The sequence below is a fragment of the Zonotrichia albicollis genome, chromosome 1 (assembly GCF_047830755.1).
Source record: "Zonotrichia albicollis isolate bZonAlb1 chromosome 1, bZonAlb1.hap1, whole genome shotgun sequence".
NCBI classification, from domain to species: Eukaryota; Metazoa; Chordata; class Aves; order Passeriformes; family Passerellidae; genus Zonotrichia; species Zonotrichia albicollis.
Window position 1 is genome coordinate 156,009,214 of NC_133819.1, and position 18,011 is coordinate 156,027,224.

The 18,011-nt window shown below is 51.3% G+C and overlaps 1 protein-coding gene across 1 annotated transcript; it reads right to left on the reverse strand.

Annotated features, from left to right (window-relative positions):
• Positions 1 to 10,087: 10,087 nt before the first annotated feature.
• On the reverse strand, positions 10,088 to 13,284 carry LOC102074383 (NAD(P)(+)--arginine ADP-ribosyltransferase 2-like). The gene is made up of 3 exons (XM_074529304.1): positions 13,191 to 13,284; positions 10,969 to 11,743; positions 10,088 to 10,318 (listed from the first exon to the last, which is right to left on the reverse strand). The coding sequence occupies exons 2-3, from the start codon at positions 11,707 to 11,709 to the stop codon at positions 10,226 to 10,228; spliced, it is 834 nt and encodes a 277-aa protein (XP_074385405.1). The 5' UTR covers positions 11,710 to 11,743; positions 13,191 to 13,284; the 3' UTR covers positions 10,088 to 10,225.
• Between the last annotated feature and the right edge of the window lie 4,727 nt (positions 13,285 to 18,011).

Genomic DNA, 18,011 nt, shown 5'->3' on the forward strand with positions numbered 1-18,011 from the left:
GGGAAGGGTTCCTCTGTTGAGGGGCTCAGCATGGCCCCTGAGCTCCAGTCATATGAACTTTAGAACAGCGGCCATTTATTCTCATTTCCAAGGAGGCCTTGGACATTATCCTTTTGTTCTTCTATGCAGTGAGTCTCTTTGTCAGTGACACGATTGCGTTTGGTAAGTTTTTATTGATTGTGATCTGTACTCCATATAGTTTATCCTGTGTTTAGCACATAACCAGTAAGAGTATTAATAGGATAATAGCCTTACAGATGGGAACTGCTTTAAAATCAAGGTACACAAAATCTTTGCATAAAAAAACAAACGAAGAGGGAGATGGTGGAGACCAGACCACTATAGAAGCTCCACTTGGGAGCTCTGCAGACCTTGTGGCCTTGGCATGGTGAAAACCATGAAAGAGAAAAACTCAAGGCAAGATCAGAAGTGAAGTCATCATGTCTGATCACTCTGACCATCATGTCTGGACAGTTCTGACCTTCACGTTGACTGCTCTAACCAGAGAACAGATGACAGGGACGTTGCTGGTGAAAGAGATAACAAGGACATTATTAGTGTAAGAAGGATAATTGAGAAGGTTGTGTTTCTAGGGGGACTGGGGCAAAGGGGTCCAAGTAGAAAATTTCGTACAAACATTGTGAGCTACAAATTCTGGTATACAGGTGTAATAAATTCCTTTGCTTTGCTGGCATTGCAGAGTCCATGTCTCTCAATCCCCACACACCAGCTGCCCAGTCCCAATCTCAATCCTCTGTTTATCCTTCCAATGTCATCCTGGTGCTCGCCAGGATCTCATTTGTTCTCCCAGACCTTTGTAGCCCTCTTGTGACCTCAGGCCAGTCAGGAAACTCACCCAAATTCCTAAAGCCAGTCCCTCAACCCTCCCCTCCCTCCCCCCCCCCTCCCCCCCTCAGCCTTGGCCCTCCCTCAGATCACAGAACTGCTCCCAGTCCTCTTACCTATTCAATGTCACCCCAGGACCCCAACCCAAATTCTGGGATCCAGCCCTGACCCTGCAATGTTGGCCTGGAGCCCTCCATGCCCCCACTCTACAATCCCAGTCCCATGTCCTTCCACTAGTGTCCCCTGAATTCCCACCAGCCACCAATATTGAAATTGGTTTGAGCGAAGTCCCTGATGGAACTGGAGGTAACAGAAAGCCGGAATTCTTTATCAGCTCAGACTCAGAGCAGATCTCTCCTGGTCCTGCACATCAGGGGGGACCTTGCCAAAAGAATCTATCTATTCTAATTATACATATTCTTTAAATTGAGCTGCTTATCTAGTACACACCCAGCACTTCTCCAGTAAATTATGGGCATGGCTCTGCCTCTACCAGTAAACAATTTTTATTGTCATGGAGAGTCATAAAAATGGTATTTTTGGGTGTAGTTTTCTCTGAGTGCTCCAATATCTCAGATGACCTTGCCTCAAGCTTTCGCTTTAGCAGGCTCTGCGCCTTCTGTGTTGCAGAACTTGCCAAAACCCCTTCACTGCAGTTCCCTCATCTGGTACTCCACAGGTTCCAGCCACCTTTGACCTGCTGTGTGCTCACTTTGGCATCCTTTTACGGTTTTTTGCTCATTCACCTTTAAGCCCAACCCAGCATCTTCAGGAGAACTCAAACTTTCTATTCTCTCTCTCATTACTCACACCCTATGTTCCCAATCACACTGTTCCATGTTCCCCCAGTTCCCCCCAGTCCCACTCCCCTCTGCTCACTTGGTTGCTGCCACACCTCAGATACCACTTTGTGTCCCCTATCAGTTGACATCCCTGTAGGCACCTTGAGCCTGGGGATGATCGCTTGGGGCAGTGCCTGGGTGGCTTCCCTGGCCTTGCTGGTGTGGCAGGGACTGTTCTGGAGCCCCAAAAATGATCCACCAAAACCAGGAGATACCTGAGCCCATGTTGGCGTGGTGGCTAAGAAATTCCATTTGTCATTTATCATTGGGAGTGTTTTCACTTCCAGTGATGCCTGGAGCTGATGGTTTTAAATTCACAGGGTTCTTTTGAAAACAAATTGGCCATTGCTCATTAAGTGATCTCATTAAGTGATCTGACAGTTTTGTCCTACAGTCCCTGAGGATCTGAGGCTCCAGACCAGTGCCCATCACATTGATTCCCCAGAGCTTTTTTGCTGCTGCTTTTCTCCGTTACAAATTGCAGCATCAGTTCGGGAGGGCCTGACCAGGTTATTGGGAGTTACCTCTCACCCACTTACCCAGCCTCCCTCCTTCTTGTGGGCTTCTAGATAAGCAGCCAATTTTCAATCTGCCCATCTCTATCCAGGCCTCACCTTTGGGGCTGGAATTCCTCTCTCAGGAATTAACACCAGGATGCTTTGTTGCAGAACCTCTCATGCAGCTTTATTGTAAGCCTATTTACCCACAGGGATTTGTCAATCCCCAAGCTGCTGTGCCCTGGATTGTAGTACGGCCTCTACTTTGGGCAGCTGGGTGGTATCGAGGAAGGACAATATTTCTTGTTTATATTTAATTGGAGATCCTTGTACTGTTAATTGACTTCTTTCTCTGCATATGGCTCCATGGGCATGAGCAATGGCAAGTTATTTCCTACATTTCCTCTTTTTCTCACTGGCAATTCCAGAGGTCTTTTTGTACCATGGTGAGCTCCTCCCTGTGTTGCACATCCCCTTGAGTCTATGGCAAGTATATACCATAAACTTTTGTCCCACATTGGATTTCTGGAGCTCTTGGATGAGGAGAACAGTCTCTGAGGAGTGGGACTGGGCTCCAGGGGGCTGAGCAATAAGAGAGAGAATAGAAAGTTTTAGATCCCTTAATGGTGTTGGGTACAGTTTAAAGAGGAATGAGCAAAAAACAATAAAAAGATGTAAAATGTGTACACAGAAGAGCAAAGGTTGCTGGAACCTGTGGAGAAAGAGATAAAGGGAACTCCACTGAGGGGTTTTTGACAAGTTCTGCAACACAGAAGGAGCAGCCCCTGCCCACAGCAAAAGTTCAAGATGAGGTCATCTGGGATATGGGACACTCAGTAAAACCCACATTGTGACATCCCATTTTTATGACTCTCCAAGACAATCAAAAATATTTCCTGGTAGAGGCAGAGCCATACAAATTGCTTCTAGGAATAGTGCTGGATTTGTATTGGGTAAGAAGCCCATTTTAATAGGCATGAGTATTTATAATTACAATGGATAAATTCCCTGTGGCAAAGTCCACACTTACCTGCCAGGAGAGATCCACTCTGAGTCCAAGCGGATAAAGAATTCTGGCTTTCTGATACCTCCAGCTGCATCAGGGAGTTCACTCCAGCCAATTTCGCTATCAGGGACTGGGGGACTCCAGGCAATACTTGGTGAGGACATGGGATTGGGAATGTGGTGCTGGGGGAACACTGGGGGAGTCACAGGACTGGGATTGTGTCATGGGCTGCTCTGGGGGTAAGTGAGGGGGGACATGGGATGGTGGGAGTGGGATTGGGGTCATGGGGGGACATGGAGTCACTGTCGGGGCAGGGGGTGGTGTCCAGATTCGGGTTGAGGTTCTGGGGTGACACCAAAGAATTTGGGGACGGGAAGTGGGATTGGGATGTGGGGACAGGCCGAGGAGGACACTGGGGGGCTCATGGAGTCACCCCAGAATTTGGGTTGGGATTCTGAGGGCACTTGTAGTCATGGGAGTAAGATTTGTCTTCTGGGGGGCCGTGATACTGTGGGATTGGGATTGGGGTCCCGGGTGGTTGGGAGATGTTGGAGAGGCATAATAACCCCAGGATTTGGGATCAGGGACACCAGACATGCCCAGGGGTCTGCTGGCCAGGAGTGCCTCCCTTCCCTCTGGGCTGGTGCCACTCCCCTGCCCAGTCCCTCATTAAGGAACCCTCCCAATGTCTCCTCTGTGTCCCCTCTTTGTCCCCCAGTTTCCCAGCCTGGTCCCTGTGGCCTCTCCTCTCCATGGCCCCCCTGGCTCAGACACTGGCACTGCTGGCAATGGCCATGGCCAACACAACTGTCAATGTGATCCCCCTGGACATGGCCCCAGACTCCTTTGATGACCAGTACCTGGGCTGTGTCCCTGCCATGAAGGCAGCATTGCCGGCCCTCAACCGCTCTGAGTTCCAGCAGAACAAGATTTTTGCCGAGGTTTGGGTAATGGCTGCAGCTGCGTGGCAGAGTCAGTGGCCCCCTGAGTCCCCTCTGTCCCCAGACCAGGCCACCGCCATCATGGCCTTTGCATATGGTCTGTCCGGTGTGTTCACTGAGGCCGTGCTTGTGGCTGGGCGTTCCAGCCAGGAATACCGGGACAACTTCCACTTCAAAACGCTGCATTTCTTGCTGACCGACGCCGTGGCCACGCTGAGGGATGCTCAGAATGGGCAGTGTCGGGACGCATTTCTGATGGTGTGTGACACCCAGTTCGAGGCACAGCGTGGTGACACCGTCCGGTTTGGTGTATTCATGCCAATGTTCCCGAGCAAACAAATTGGCGAGTGCTCCAATTCCACAATGCTAGAGGTGCACACATGCCATGGCGTGGAATTCCAGTTGTTGACCGACCTACCAGAACTTAAAATCGTGCTGATCCCACCCTTTGAGACCTTCAATGTCACCCAATACACCCAGGAAGGGGACAAGACACAGATCCAGCTCCAGTCTACCGGGACCTACAGCAAATACAACTGCGAGTGGCTGCGAGGTGACATTGCAGGGGACAGCCTGGGGGAATGGGGACACCCATGATAAGGCACAGGGGACAATGATACTCACTGGGGATGGGGGACAGGGATGCCCACAGTATGTGGGGGGACAAGGATACCCTGGAGGAGACCAAGTCTGGGGACATCCATTGTAGGCACAGGGACAGAAACACCCATGCCAGGGAGTAGGGACAGGGACCCCCACTTCTGGGAGCGAACAGGGATAGGAACATCCATGCCAGGGGACAACAGGAACAGGGACAGGGAGAGGGACAGGGATCCCTCAAGCTACCAACCCTGTCCCTCTCTGATAAAGGCAGTGCTTTGGGGATGGGTGCTGTGTACAGAACACAGGTGGGCCAGGATGCCCCCATTGCACTCCCTGAAATGCTGTAACTCCCTGTGGCAATCCCTGACTCATCCTGCCCCTGTCACTCCTAAGCCCACCAAGACCCTCCTGACCTCCCTGGCCTCTGTTCCCTCCTCCTGCCTCCCCTGACACTCTCTCATCTGTCACCTCATGGCCCCCATCTCTCCTGTAACCCCTAAGCCTCCCTTTCTATCCCTGACCCCTTCACTCCCCTCATGATCCCCCTGACGTCTCTCTCTTTGTCCCTCAGGTGGGAGTGTCCCCAGTGCCCCCTTCCACGTTGGAGGACTCCTGCTGGCCACCACAGCCCTGGCAATGGCCACTGGAATCCTCTGAGCCACGAGGCCACCGAGATCACTGTGGTCACTGCAGCAACTATGGCCACCATGACAACCTCGGTCACTGTTGTCATTGTGGCCACCACGATCACCAAGACCACCATGACCCCCAGAGAAACAAGACCACCAAGGCTACCAAGGCCACCACTGCCACTATGGCCACCATGGCAGCTATTGCCACCATGTGGCCACTGGTGCCACCATTGTCACTGTGGCACTGTGGACACCACAGCCTCTCTGGCCACCATGGTCACTGTAACCACCAAGGCCACTGTGGCCACCTTGATCACCAAGATTACTTGAGCCACAAAGTTACAACAGCCAATGTAGCCCATGTGGCCACCAGCATCATTGTGCAAAGCAATTAAATAATTCTATCAAAACAATTCTATTAAGTATACCAGTCAAAGCCAGGGAAAAGTGACAATTCTTAAGCAGGGCTGCATGTCACTCACCACACCAACACTCATGGGAATGTCTCTTTCTCTCAAACTCAAGGAAGATACTTGGAGCATCCCCTTCCCGAGGGAGGAATATCACACACATTTCATTGCAAGCAGGAATTGGGGAGAGGAATCTCTGTCTCAGAGGGGCCTGGATGTTCCCAGGGTCAGCTGAATCCCAGCTCTGGTGCTTCATCCTCAGTTGTCAATTTGAGGTTGGTGATTTGGGCTGGTTTTAGCCCCACTCAGCACCAAAAGCAGCACAAGACCCCTCTCAGTACAGCCCTGATGGCCACAAATGGGGCATTGTCCTTTGGCCACTTTCCAGGTAAAACATCCTGACACATCCTGCACCTCAGGGAGACCTTAAATCATGGAAAGTGCAAGGTTCCAGAGGGCAAGGGCAGGTCCTGTCCCTGGGGACAAACAGTCCCCAGTTGCAGTCCAGGCTGACGTTGATGTGCAGGAGCAGCTCTGGAGAAGGACCAGGGGGTGGTGGTGCGTGACCCGTGGAACTGACTTTGTTTCCTGGGGCTGAGAGGGATCTAGGGGGCTTAGGAAGGGGTGGGACCAGGAGATCAGGGTGTGTCCGTGCCCCTCTGCCCTTCCCAGTGAGGAACATCCAGAGTGCCGTGTCCAGCTGCACTGTTCTGCCCAGCTCAGCCCATTGCTGTGTCCAGTTCTGGGCTGCTCCAGACCCAATCCTGTGCTCAGGGTTAAGGCTGCCTGAGCTGGGATGCTGGGCCAGGTGCCCACTCTGGGTCCTTCCAGCCTCACCCATTCTGGGATTTGGGGATTCTGGCAGTTGCAGTTCAGGAATTGTCCACCGGAGGGCAGCAGCGAGCGTGGGAATTTAGGTGCACTGTGCAGTTCCAGGTGCCAACAGCAGGCGGCAGCACAAGCTGCCCTGCCCAGCCCCATCCTGGCCCCGGGGGTTCTGCAATGGTTTGGGATGGAGCGACCTTAAAGCCCGTCTGGCGCCCGCCCTGCCATGGGCAGGGACATCTTCCCCTGCTCCAGGCCCTGTCCAGTCTGGCCTTGAACCCTTCCAGGAGTGGGGCAGCCACAATTTTGTTATAGATTGGCAACGTGGTAATTTACTCTCACGATTAAAGGGTCACTATTGTGTGTATGTTAAGAGAAGCTTTGTTGATTGATGGTTATGTTACCGGACACCGTTTGCTCTCCCAACGGTCCTCTTCCCTCCACTCTGTGTTGTTCCCACCAGACAGCCCTGGTTGTTGGGCTTGTCGGGGACATGTGGAGGCCAGACATGTAGCTGTGCCCCTTCCATTGGGCAATTGGGAATGGGGAAAATCTGTTGCTGAGGTGGCATGGCATGCCTCACCTCACCTCACCTCACCTCACCTCACCTCACCTCACCTCACCTCACCTCACCTCACTTCACCTCACCTTACCTCACCTCACCTTACCTCATCTCCAGTCAAGTTACAAGAAGGTCTCCACCAACACACGTTGAAGGAGGGATGAATGGCAGATTTTGGAAGAGACAAGGTTGACTGATGCAATACTGAGAGTATAAAAGCAAAGCTGCCATTTTGTGAACGAGCCACTGCCAGTCAGCCATGGTCCCAGTGCTGCCTATTTTCCTTATTCAGTCCCTTTGTTGTGCTTGTTGGGGTTTAATAAACCTTTAAAAATTTTAAGTGAGCAGTTGTTTCTCACAGTCACCATGGTCTTCACGATCACCATGGCCACCGTGACCCCAAGAAAAATGTGGTCACCAAGGCCACCACTGCCATTTTCCCTGGAGGAAACGGGAAAAAAGTGAGAAGCGTAGAGGAAGAGAAGAGGAGAACCAAAAATCTTCCCCACCCTCTCTCTCCCCCAACATCTCCCTGACTGTGCTTAATTTTTCTGGAAATTCATTCATTTGCATTCTTGCCCAAAATCTGAGTTTTCCCACATACTCAGGATTTAATCCCCAGAAAACTCTATTTCTGCACCACAATTCATTCAGCTCTGAAGGGAATAAGAGGAAAGTGTCTTTACAAACTGATTGTGCAAATCTGGTAGTTGATAGAGCCAGGAACTTGTAGATAAGGAAGTTACCAGAGAAACTATCAGTTTCAGAAAATGTTCTTCATTGACATGGACTGCTGCTCAGCCAAGGTCTTGCTGAATTCCTGAACTTCAGGAAGAGCAAAGACTTAACAGGCTTATGAATTTTAGTCTCCCCACCCAGGGTGAAATTAAAGCTCATTTTAATGGTCATGAGTTACAGAAGGATGGGGTGCATAGCAAGGGGAACGTGCTGGCTGGATTGGGAAGTCTGCACTTTCCAAATACCTCTGCCAATGAGGAAAGGGAGAGGGAGATATGGCTAGGAAATTGGGATAAAAAGGAGTCTGCATTGTCCAGCAACTTGAGACACCCCATGGGGAAATTCACCATGGCCTCTTCCTTTGTTCATGAATAAAGTTACAGGGCTCTTCTGTCTCCCTTGTGCAAGTAAACTTCTGGCAAGGTGAATTTTTCTGCTCAAAAGGTAGATAGCAAAAATGATCCACTTGAATCATAAGTGGTATGCTCAGCTGCAACCAGAGTCTCATCCACAAAATGGAGGTTCTGTCCTTTATACCCCTGGTGTTGCATCAGCCAAATACATATCCATAAGTAGTAATACATATTAAAAATTTTCCTTCTATATGCCTGGCCCCTCCCAAAGTCTGCCAGTTGACTGTTTCTTGCTGTCCATTGGTGGAGACCTTCCTGCAGTCTGATTGGAGGTGAGATTTTGTCATGCGCTTCTCCCCAGACACAGGCTTGGCCCTTTCCCAGTCACCCCATGCAAGGGGCACAGGTACACGCCCTCCCTCCACATTACCCTGACAACCCTGACTACCGGTGCCCCATGGTGGCAACAATACAGAGGGGGGAAAGGGGACTATGGGGAGAACAAAGGGTGTCTGAAAAACCAACCACCACAAGATAACCATAAATTGACAAAACTTCTCTTAACATACAAGCAATATTCATCCCTTCATTGTGAGAGCCAATGATCATGATACCCATCTATAACAAAGCTCTGGCTGCCCCACTCCTGGAAGTATTCAAGGCCAGGCTGTGCAGGCCCTGAAGCAGCCTTTCCCAGGGGAAGATGTCCCTACCCATGGCAGGGCTGGCACCAGACGGGCATGTACCCATGCACCGGACAGGCTTTAAGGTTGCTCCATCCCAAACCATTGCAGAGCCCCCAGGGCCGGGATGGGGCAGGGCGGGCGCTCAGCAGGGCCAGCAGCTCGTTGGCACCCGGAACTGCACTGTGCCACTGAATTCTCACACTCGCTGCTGCCGTCCTGTGGACAATTCCTGAATTGCAACTGCCAGAATCCCCAAATCCCAGAATGGGTGAGGCTGGAAGGACCCAGATTGGGCTCCTGGCCCAACCTCCCAGCTCAGGCAGCATCATCGCTGAGACCAGGATTGGGTCCAGATCAGGACAGAACAGGACACAGCACTGGGCAGGGCTGGACACAGCACTGGACAGAACTGGACACAGCATGCCAGATATGCCTCCCTGGGCAGGGCAGAGGGGCACAGTCACTCCCTCACCTCCTGGCCCTGCTCTTCCTGGTACCCCTGTATCCCTCCTGGTCCCAAGAAACATGGCTATCTTCACTAGTTTCCCACCAGCACTCCCAGATCCTTCTCCAGAGCTGATCCAGCAGGTCCCCCCTGCCGGCAATGCTGACTCAGGACTGTCCCTCCCCAGGGACCTCCTGTCCCTGCCCTCATGAATCTTGCAATTTCCAGCCTTTAAGGTCCCCCTGAACTGCAGAATGTGGCAGGATGCCTTACCTGGAATGTGCTCAAAGGACAATGTCCCATTTGTTGCCATCAGGGCAGCATTGAGAGGGCTTTTGTGCTGATTTGGGTGCTGAATTGGGCTAAAACCAGCCCAAATCACCAACCTCAAATGGACAACTGAGAATGAAGCACCAGAGCTGAGCCTGGCCATCTATCAGCTGGCCCTGAGAATGTCCAGCCCCCTCTCAGACAGAGATTCCTATTCCCTGTTCCAGATGGAAATGAAATGTGTGTGAGGTTCCTCCTTTCCCCATCCTTGGGAAGGGGATGCCCCCAGAGATTCTCCTGGAGGCTGAGAGAAAGAGATGTTTCCATGGGTGTTGGTGTGGGGAGTGACATTGAACCCGGCTTAGGAATTGTCACTTTTTGCTGGCTTTGTCAGATTTATTTCATGGAATTTTTATGATTGAATTATTTATTAGAATTGCTTTGCACAATGGCCTTGGTGTGCACAGAGATCACAGTGGCTGTGGCAGCCTTGTGGCTGAGGGAGTCTTGGTGATCATGGTGGCTGTGGTCACTACAGTGACCAGAGTGACCTCAGTGATCTTGGTGACCTAGAGCTCAGAAGATCCCAGTGGCCCATGCCAGGTGTGTGATGGCCAGGAGGAATCCTCGGAGGTGACAAGGTGCTGTGGGGACCCTCCCACCTGGGGAACAAAGAGGGGTAAAATGGGAGATCATATGGGGAGCGAGGGGGTCAGGAATGGCCAAAATGGGGGGTTAAGGGTGGCAGGAGAGATGGGGGCCATGAGGTGACCTGTGACAGGATGTCATGGGCGGGGGGGGGACAGGGGTACAAAGGGTAGATAGGTCAGCGGGGTCATGGTGGGCTTAGGGATGACAGGGGCCAGGGGTTGTCAAAGGGTGGAATGGAGGGGTGACAGGGGGTGACAGGGGTTTAGGGAGTGCTGTGGCAAGCTCATTGCCCACCTACATTCATCACATGGGGCCCATCCCAACAAAACTGTTTTGGTGGAGCAGGACAGGTTCGGTACAAGCGCGGCCCAGATTCTGCCCTCCCCTGGCAGGAGTGTTCCTGTCCCTGTCCCTCCCCAAAGTGTGAATCCCCATCCCTGTGCCCTGTCATGGATGTTCTTGTCCTTGTGCCCATAATGGGGGCCCCAAATTTGATGTCACCAACACTGGGTGTCCTTCTCCCCACACACACAGCGGGTTGTCCCTGTCCCCCATGCCCAGTGAGTGTCATTGTTCCCTGTGCCTTATCATGGGTGCCCCCATGCCCACAGTGGGTGTCCCCATCCCTCCAGGTTGTCCCCTGTGCTGTCACCTCACTGACCTCACAGTTGTATTTGCTGAAGATCCCGGCAGAGCGGAGCCAGATCCATGTCCTTCTCCCATCCCAGATGACTTGGGTGACTGTGAAGGTCTCATATGGTGGGATCAGCACCTCCTCCTCGTCTGGATACATGGAGAACTGACGGATGTCCGCACCATGGCATGTGTGCACTTCGAAAATTGTGTCTGCCCCAAATTCCAGAGCAATCCCTTTGCTCAGTGATGTCGATGTGAATTGACCGAACCGGACCCTCTTGCCTTGCTGTGCCTGAAAATGAACATCACGCACACCCCGGAACACACGGCGACACTGCCAGTTCTGAGCCTGCCTCAGTGTCACCAAGGCATCAGTCAGTAGGAAATGCAACATTTTGAAGTGGAAGTGCTTCAAGTATTCCTGGCGGGAGTGCCCAGCCGTGCGCACGGCCGTGTTGAACTCCTTGTACACCTCTGGCGATGTGTAGGCCATGAGAGCAATGGCATGCCAGTTGGACGGCAGAGGGGACACAAGGGAGCCCCGCCTGCGCCACTCAGCTTCAGCCTTATACCAGCCCCAGGCAAAGAGATGATTCATCTGGCGCTCAAAGCTGTAGAGGTCAGGCAACATTGCATGCATGGCTGGGTCACAGCCCTCATACCGGTCATCGAACGAGTCCCGGGCCATGTCCAGGGGCACCACCTTGATGGCCACGGTGGCCACAGTCATTGCCAGCAGTGTCAGAGTGTGAGCCAGGAGGGCCATGGTAGGGACGGGCCACCACGAGCAGTGTGGGACACTGGAGGACAAAGAGGGACACACTGAGGGGACACTTAGACACAAAGTAACACATAGAAAAAGTTCATCTATGAGGTGCCAAGGAGGGGAACTGGGATCAGCTGAGAAACAGGGGGTCAGCTTTGGCTAGAAGACCCCTGGAAACATCCTGGGATGCTGCTCACAAATCCTGGAGTCATTCCTGGATTCCCCTCAAGATAGAACCCCGCTCCCACTCCCAAGGTCCCATGTCCTCAACCCTTAGTGTCCTTCTAAAACCCCAGGAACTTGATTCAAATTCTGGGGTCATTCCCTGTCCCCCCAGCAGTGCCCCCCAGGACCCCAATCCCACTCTGAAAGTGCCCCCCTGTACCCCACGGCTGTGTCCCCCACAGTGTCCTCCCTGTGCTCACCAGATCCACAACCCTATTCCGTGTCCCATATCAGTTCCCTCCTTAGTGTCACTCTAACCCAAACCCTGGGAACAATCCCTGACACCCCCAGTGTCCCCTCAGTGCCCCACCAGCCCCCCATCCCAAATCCAGTCTTGTGTTTACCCTTTCATTGTCTCCCCCAGTACTCCCCTGCACCTCGATCCTGTTCCCACAGCTCTTTAGACCTCTTGTGAGCCAGGGCCCTTGCAGGACTTCACCCAAATTCCAAAAGTCACTCATGCATTCCCCTCCACCCCTCCCCTCAAGGGTGTCCCCCAGGTCCCTCTCCCAGATCCACATCCCACTCCAAGTCCCGTTACCCATCTCACGTCACCCCAGTCATTCTTGAACTCCTCTTAGACCCACAGGATAACAATCCCACTGCCATAACCCAATGTCCTCCACCCATAGTGTCCTCCTAGAATCCCAGGAAATTATATCAAATTCTGGAGTCACTCCCTGTCCCGCCAGCAGTGCTCCCCAGGATCCCAATCCCACTCCAACAATGCCCTCCCTGGACCCCACTGCTGTGTCCCCCTCAGTGTCGTCCATGTGCCCATCAGCCCCACAACCCTACACCCAGTCTCGTCTCAGTTCACCCACACTGTGATCCAAGCCCAAACTCCGTGGAAAATCCCTGGCATCCGCAGTGTCCCCTGTGTCCCACCAACTCCCCTGTCCCAATCCAAGTCCTGTATTTACCCTTCCATTGTCCCCCCAGTGCTCCGCAGGAACTCAAGCCTGTTTCCAATCCTCTGCCACCTTCTTATGACCCCAGGCCACTCTGAGATTTCACCCAAATTCCTAAAGCCCCTCCCCTCACTGGCCCCAGTGTACCCCAGGTCCCTATCCCAGACCCAAAACCTACTCCCATTCCCATTACCCATTTCATGTCACTCCAGGACTCTAAACCAAATCTGGGGTTCACCTTCTACCCCCAAAACATCCCCCTGCAGCCCGCCATGGTCACACTCCACAATCCCAGTCCCATGTCCCTCCCACAAGTATCCCCAGTGTCCCCCCAGCCCTTGATACCGAAATTGGCTGGAGTAAACTCCCTGATGGAAATGGAGATATCAGAAAGCCGGAATTCTTTATGACCTCGAACTCAGATCAGATCTGGTCCTGGTCCTGCAGCTCAGGTGGGACTTTGCCATGGGGTATTTATCCATCCTGATTATAAATATTCATTAGAAGGGGCTTCTTAACTAATGCAGATACATCACTTTCTCTGGAAATAATTTGCATGGTTTTGCCTCTTTGTGGAAGTCCTTTTATGGTACTGGATGGTCACCCAAAGGGGTTTCTGGGTGTGGTTTTCACTGAGTGCCCCAATATGCCAGATGACCTTTCCTGCAACTTCTGCTTTTTGCAGGCACTGCTCCTTCTTTGGTCCAGTACTTGAATAAAATCCTTATTGGAGTTTCTTTATCTGTTTCTCCATGGATTCATCCATGTTCATCCTGGGTATCCACATTTCAACCTCCTTTCAATGCTTTTGCCCATTCATCATTAAGCTCTATCTAAAACTATTAAAGGATATCAAGTTTCATTCCCTCTCTTATTGCTCACAGCCCAGATCCCCAATCCCACTCGCAAGGTGCCATTCAAATGTAAGAACTTGCTACATATGCTTTGAGCATTGCTCAAGCCCATGGAGCCATATGGAAGGGAAAATGTCAATTAACAATATAGGAATCTCCCATTAAATATAAACAAGAATTATTATCCCTCCTTGATACCATCCAGCTGCCCAAAGAATTGGTTGTACTACAATCCAGGGCAAACCAGCTTGGGGGGCTGAAAAACCTCTGTGGGAAATAGACTTGCATTAAAGTTGCATGAGAGGTTCTGCAACAAAGCATCCTAGTGTTAATTCCTGAGAAAGGAATTTCACTGCCAGAGGTGAGGCCTGGATAGAGTTGGGCAGATTGAAAATTGGCTGCTCATCCCAAAGCCAACAATAAAGAGGGTGGCTGGGTGTGTAGGTGAGATGTAACTCCCAATAAGCAGATCAGGCTCTCCCCAGCTGATGCTGCAATTTGTGTAGGAGAAAAGCGCCAGCAAATCTCTGGGGAATCAATGCCATGGGGATCAGTCTGTGGCTTCAGATCCTCAGTCTCTGTTGAAAAAAATTGTCAGGTCTGTTACAGAGCAATGCCTGATATGGTTTCAAAAGAACCCTTTGAATTCAAAACCATCACCTCCAGGCATCACCAAAAGAGGAAACACTCCTGGGGATAACTGGCAAATGGCTTTTCTGAGCTACCACGCCAAGATGGGCTCAGATATCTCCTGGTGTTGGTGGATCCTTTTTTTGGGGTCCAGGACTTCTCCTGCAACACCAACAAGGCCAGGGAAGCCACCCAAGCACACCCCCAAGAGATCATCCCCAGGCTTAAGATGCCTACAGGGATGTCATCTGATAGGGGGCCCCAAATGGTATCTGAGCTGTGGCAGCAACCCAGTGAGCGTTGGGGACTGGGTGGAACTGGAGGAACATGGGACTGTGGGATTAGGGTAATAGGGCGTGAGCAACAAAAGAATAGAAAGCTTCCTTTAAAGACGTGGGATTGAGCTTAAAATGAATGTGGAAAAGCAATGAAAGGCGGTAGAAGTGTGGATACAGAGGATGAACATGGATGGAATCCATGGAGCAACAGGTAAAGGAAATCCAATGAGTGTCTTTTGCAAGTTCTTGAGTACAGAAGGAGCAGCGCCTGCAAAAAGCAGAAGTTGCAGGAATGGTCATCTGGCATATTGGGGCAATCAGTGAAAACCACACCCAGAAACCCCTTTGGGTGACCCTCCAGTACCATAAAAGGACTTTCCAAAAAGAGGCAGAACCATGCAAATTATTTCCAGAGAAAATGATGCATCTGCATTAGCTAAGATGTCCCTTCCAAGGAATATTTATAAAAGTGGTGGATAAATACCCTATGGCAAAGTCCCGCCTGATGTTCAGGACCAGGAGAGATCTGCTGTGAGTCCAAGTTGATCAAGAATTCTGGCTTTCTGATACCTCCAGTTCCATCAGGGAGTTCACTCTGGCCAATTTTGGATTCAGGGGCTTTAGGACAAGGGGGTTGTATTGAGGGGGGGACATGGGACTGGGATTGCAGGGTGGGGCCATGGAAGGCTCCAGGGGGATGTTGTGGGGGCAGGGAGTGACCTCTGGATTTGGGTTGGGGTACTGGGGTGACACCAACAGGATCAAGGGACTGGGAGTGGAACTGGGGTCTGGGAGGGGGCTGTGGAGGACAATGGGTGTTGAGGGAGTGGCTTTAGGGATTTAGTTGGGGTTTGTAAATAGCCCACTGTCACAAGTGGGTTGCAGAGGATCGGGAGTAGGATTGAGGACCAGGGGAGCGCTGGGGGGACAATGGAAGGGTAAACACAGGACTGGGATTGGCACAGGGGGATGGTGGGGCACTGAGGGGACACTGGGGAGATCAGAGATTGTACCCAGGATTTGGGCTCGGGAAGTGCAGAGGGGCTGGGGTGACACTAAGGGGGAAGGGAGACGGGACTGGGAGTGGGGTTGTGGGACTAGTGGGCACAGGAATGACACTGGTGGGCTCACAGCAGTGGGGTCCAGAGGGGGCTCTCCTGGCCATAGCTCCCACTCCCCTTCCCCATTGCCTGAGTCATTCGGAAGGCACACTTCCCAATCCCCCTACTGAATGTTCCCCTTACTACGCACCCCGCCCATCTGTAACGCTGACACATGACCATTAAAATGAGTTTTGACTTCACCCTGGGCAGGGAAATCATTATTCATAAGCCTTTTATTTCTTTGTTCTTCTTCTTGAAATTCAGGAATTTGGCAGGACCTTGTCTGAGCAGAAGTCCATGTCAATGAAGAACATTTTCTACAACTGACAGTTTCTCCAGTCACTTCCTTCTCTACAAGTCCCAGGCCTTATGAACCACCAGATTCACACAATCCATTTGTAAAGAAACATTCCTCTTATTCCTTTCTAGGTTGAATTAATTGGGATGTGGAAATAGAGTTTGCTGGGTTTAAATCCTGAATATGCGGGAATTCACAAGATTTGGGAGAGAATGCAAATTAATGAATAGGCAAAGAAATATGGGGCATTTAATGAAATGTTGGGGGGTGGGGAGTAGGTAGGATTTTTTTTTTGTCTTCTCTTCCTCTTTTTTTCCTTATTTCCACCCAGGGAAAATGGCAGTGGTGTCCTTGGTGGCTTTGGTTGCCTCTTTTCTCTGAATGTCATTGTGCCGTTGTGATTGTGGAGACCACAGCGACCTTCCTTACCTCATGTCTCAGACAATTCTGGTGGCCACTGCCAGGGCTGAAGTGGCCAGGAGGAGCCCTCTGAGGGGAGAGGGGGCCCTGGAGATGCTCCCACCTGTGAGGAAAAAGAGGGGGATGAGTGGTTCATGAAGGTTCATGAGGAGGGTCAGAGAGGAGTCAGGGATTACACTGATATGAGGGGGCCATGCGGGGCCATGAAGAACCATGAATTCTCCCGGTGCTGCACAGCAGAGAGGACTTTGCCACACAGAATCTATCTGTTCTAATTATACATATTCATTCAAATGGGCTTCTTAGCTAATACAAAACCAGCACTTTTCCCGTAAATAATTGGCATGGCTCTGCCGCCTGTAGGAAATAATTTTTATTGTCCTGGAGATCATAAAAATGGGGTTTCTGGGGGTCATTTCACTGAGTGCTCAAATATATCCAGATGACCTTGCCTCAAACTTTATCTTTGGGCAGGTTCAGCTCCTTATGTGTTTCAGAATTTGTCAAAAACCCCACTGTTGTTGCATTTATCTCTTTCTCCACTGCTTCCAGAAACTTTTATTGTCCTGTGTAAATACTTTTACAGCCTTTTATCATTTTTGCCAATCAGATTTTAAGCTCTACCCTGCATCTTAAGTATGTGGGGGAAAGCCACACTATGAAAAGCCGAGTGTTCAAAAAGTAGTCTTGAAAATTGATTGGAATAAAGGGACAGAGTTTCCACAGCCATGTTCCCTGTGGAGTTTCTTGCTCAAGGATTCGGAGAACTCAGCCTCCTTGTATCCCGTACTCCTGGATGCAAGTTGCCCTCTCCCTTTTCCCATCGGCTGAGGTACTGGGAAGATGCAGCTTTCCCAAACCACCTACACCATATCCCCCTTGAAGCTGTCATTTTCTCCCAAAGTTCAGAAGTTCAGGCTGTCTGGGTTATGGAATAGACTGTGTGGGGAGCAATTTCTCTTATTAGATGAATGTTTAGGACTACAAACTTTCTGGTCAAGACACTAGGGTTCTATGGCAAACCACATGTGTGCTGGTGTAGAGATATCAAGACCCATTTTGAAGACACTAACAATAATTTCGCCTAAAGACCCCCAACCCTCTGAGTCATTTTTCAAAGACATCATCACCCATCTTTCCTATAAAATCCTTCCCTGTGATGGTGATGACGCCCTGGCATAGGTTGCCCAGAGAAGCTGTGGCTGCCCCATCCCTGGCTGTGTCCAAGGCCAGGCTGGGCAGGACCTGGAGCAGTCTGGCCCAGGGGAAGATATCCCTGCTCATGGCAGGGCTGGCACCGGATGAGCTTTAAGGTGGCTCCATCCCAAACCATTGCAGAGACCCCGGGGCTGGGATGGGGTGGGGCGGGCACTCAGCAGCACCAGCAGCTCGTGCTGCCGCCTGCTGTTGGCACCCGGAACTGCAGCTGGGAGCGGCGCATGTGCAGTGCCGCTGATTTCCCGGCCCTCACTGCTGCCCTCCAGTGGACAATTATGGAACCACAACTGCCAGAATCCCCAAATCCCAGAAAGTGTCAGGCTGGATGGACCCAGGGTGGGCACCTGGCCCAACCTCCCATCTCA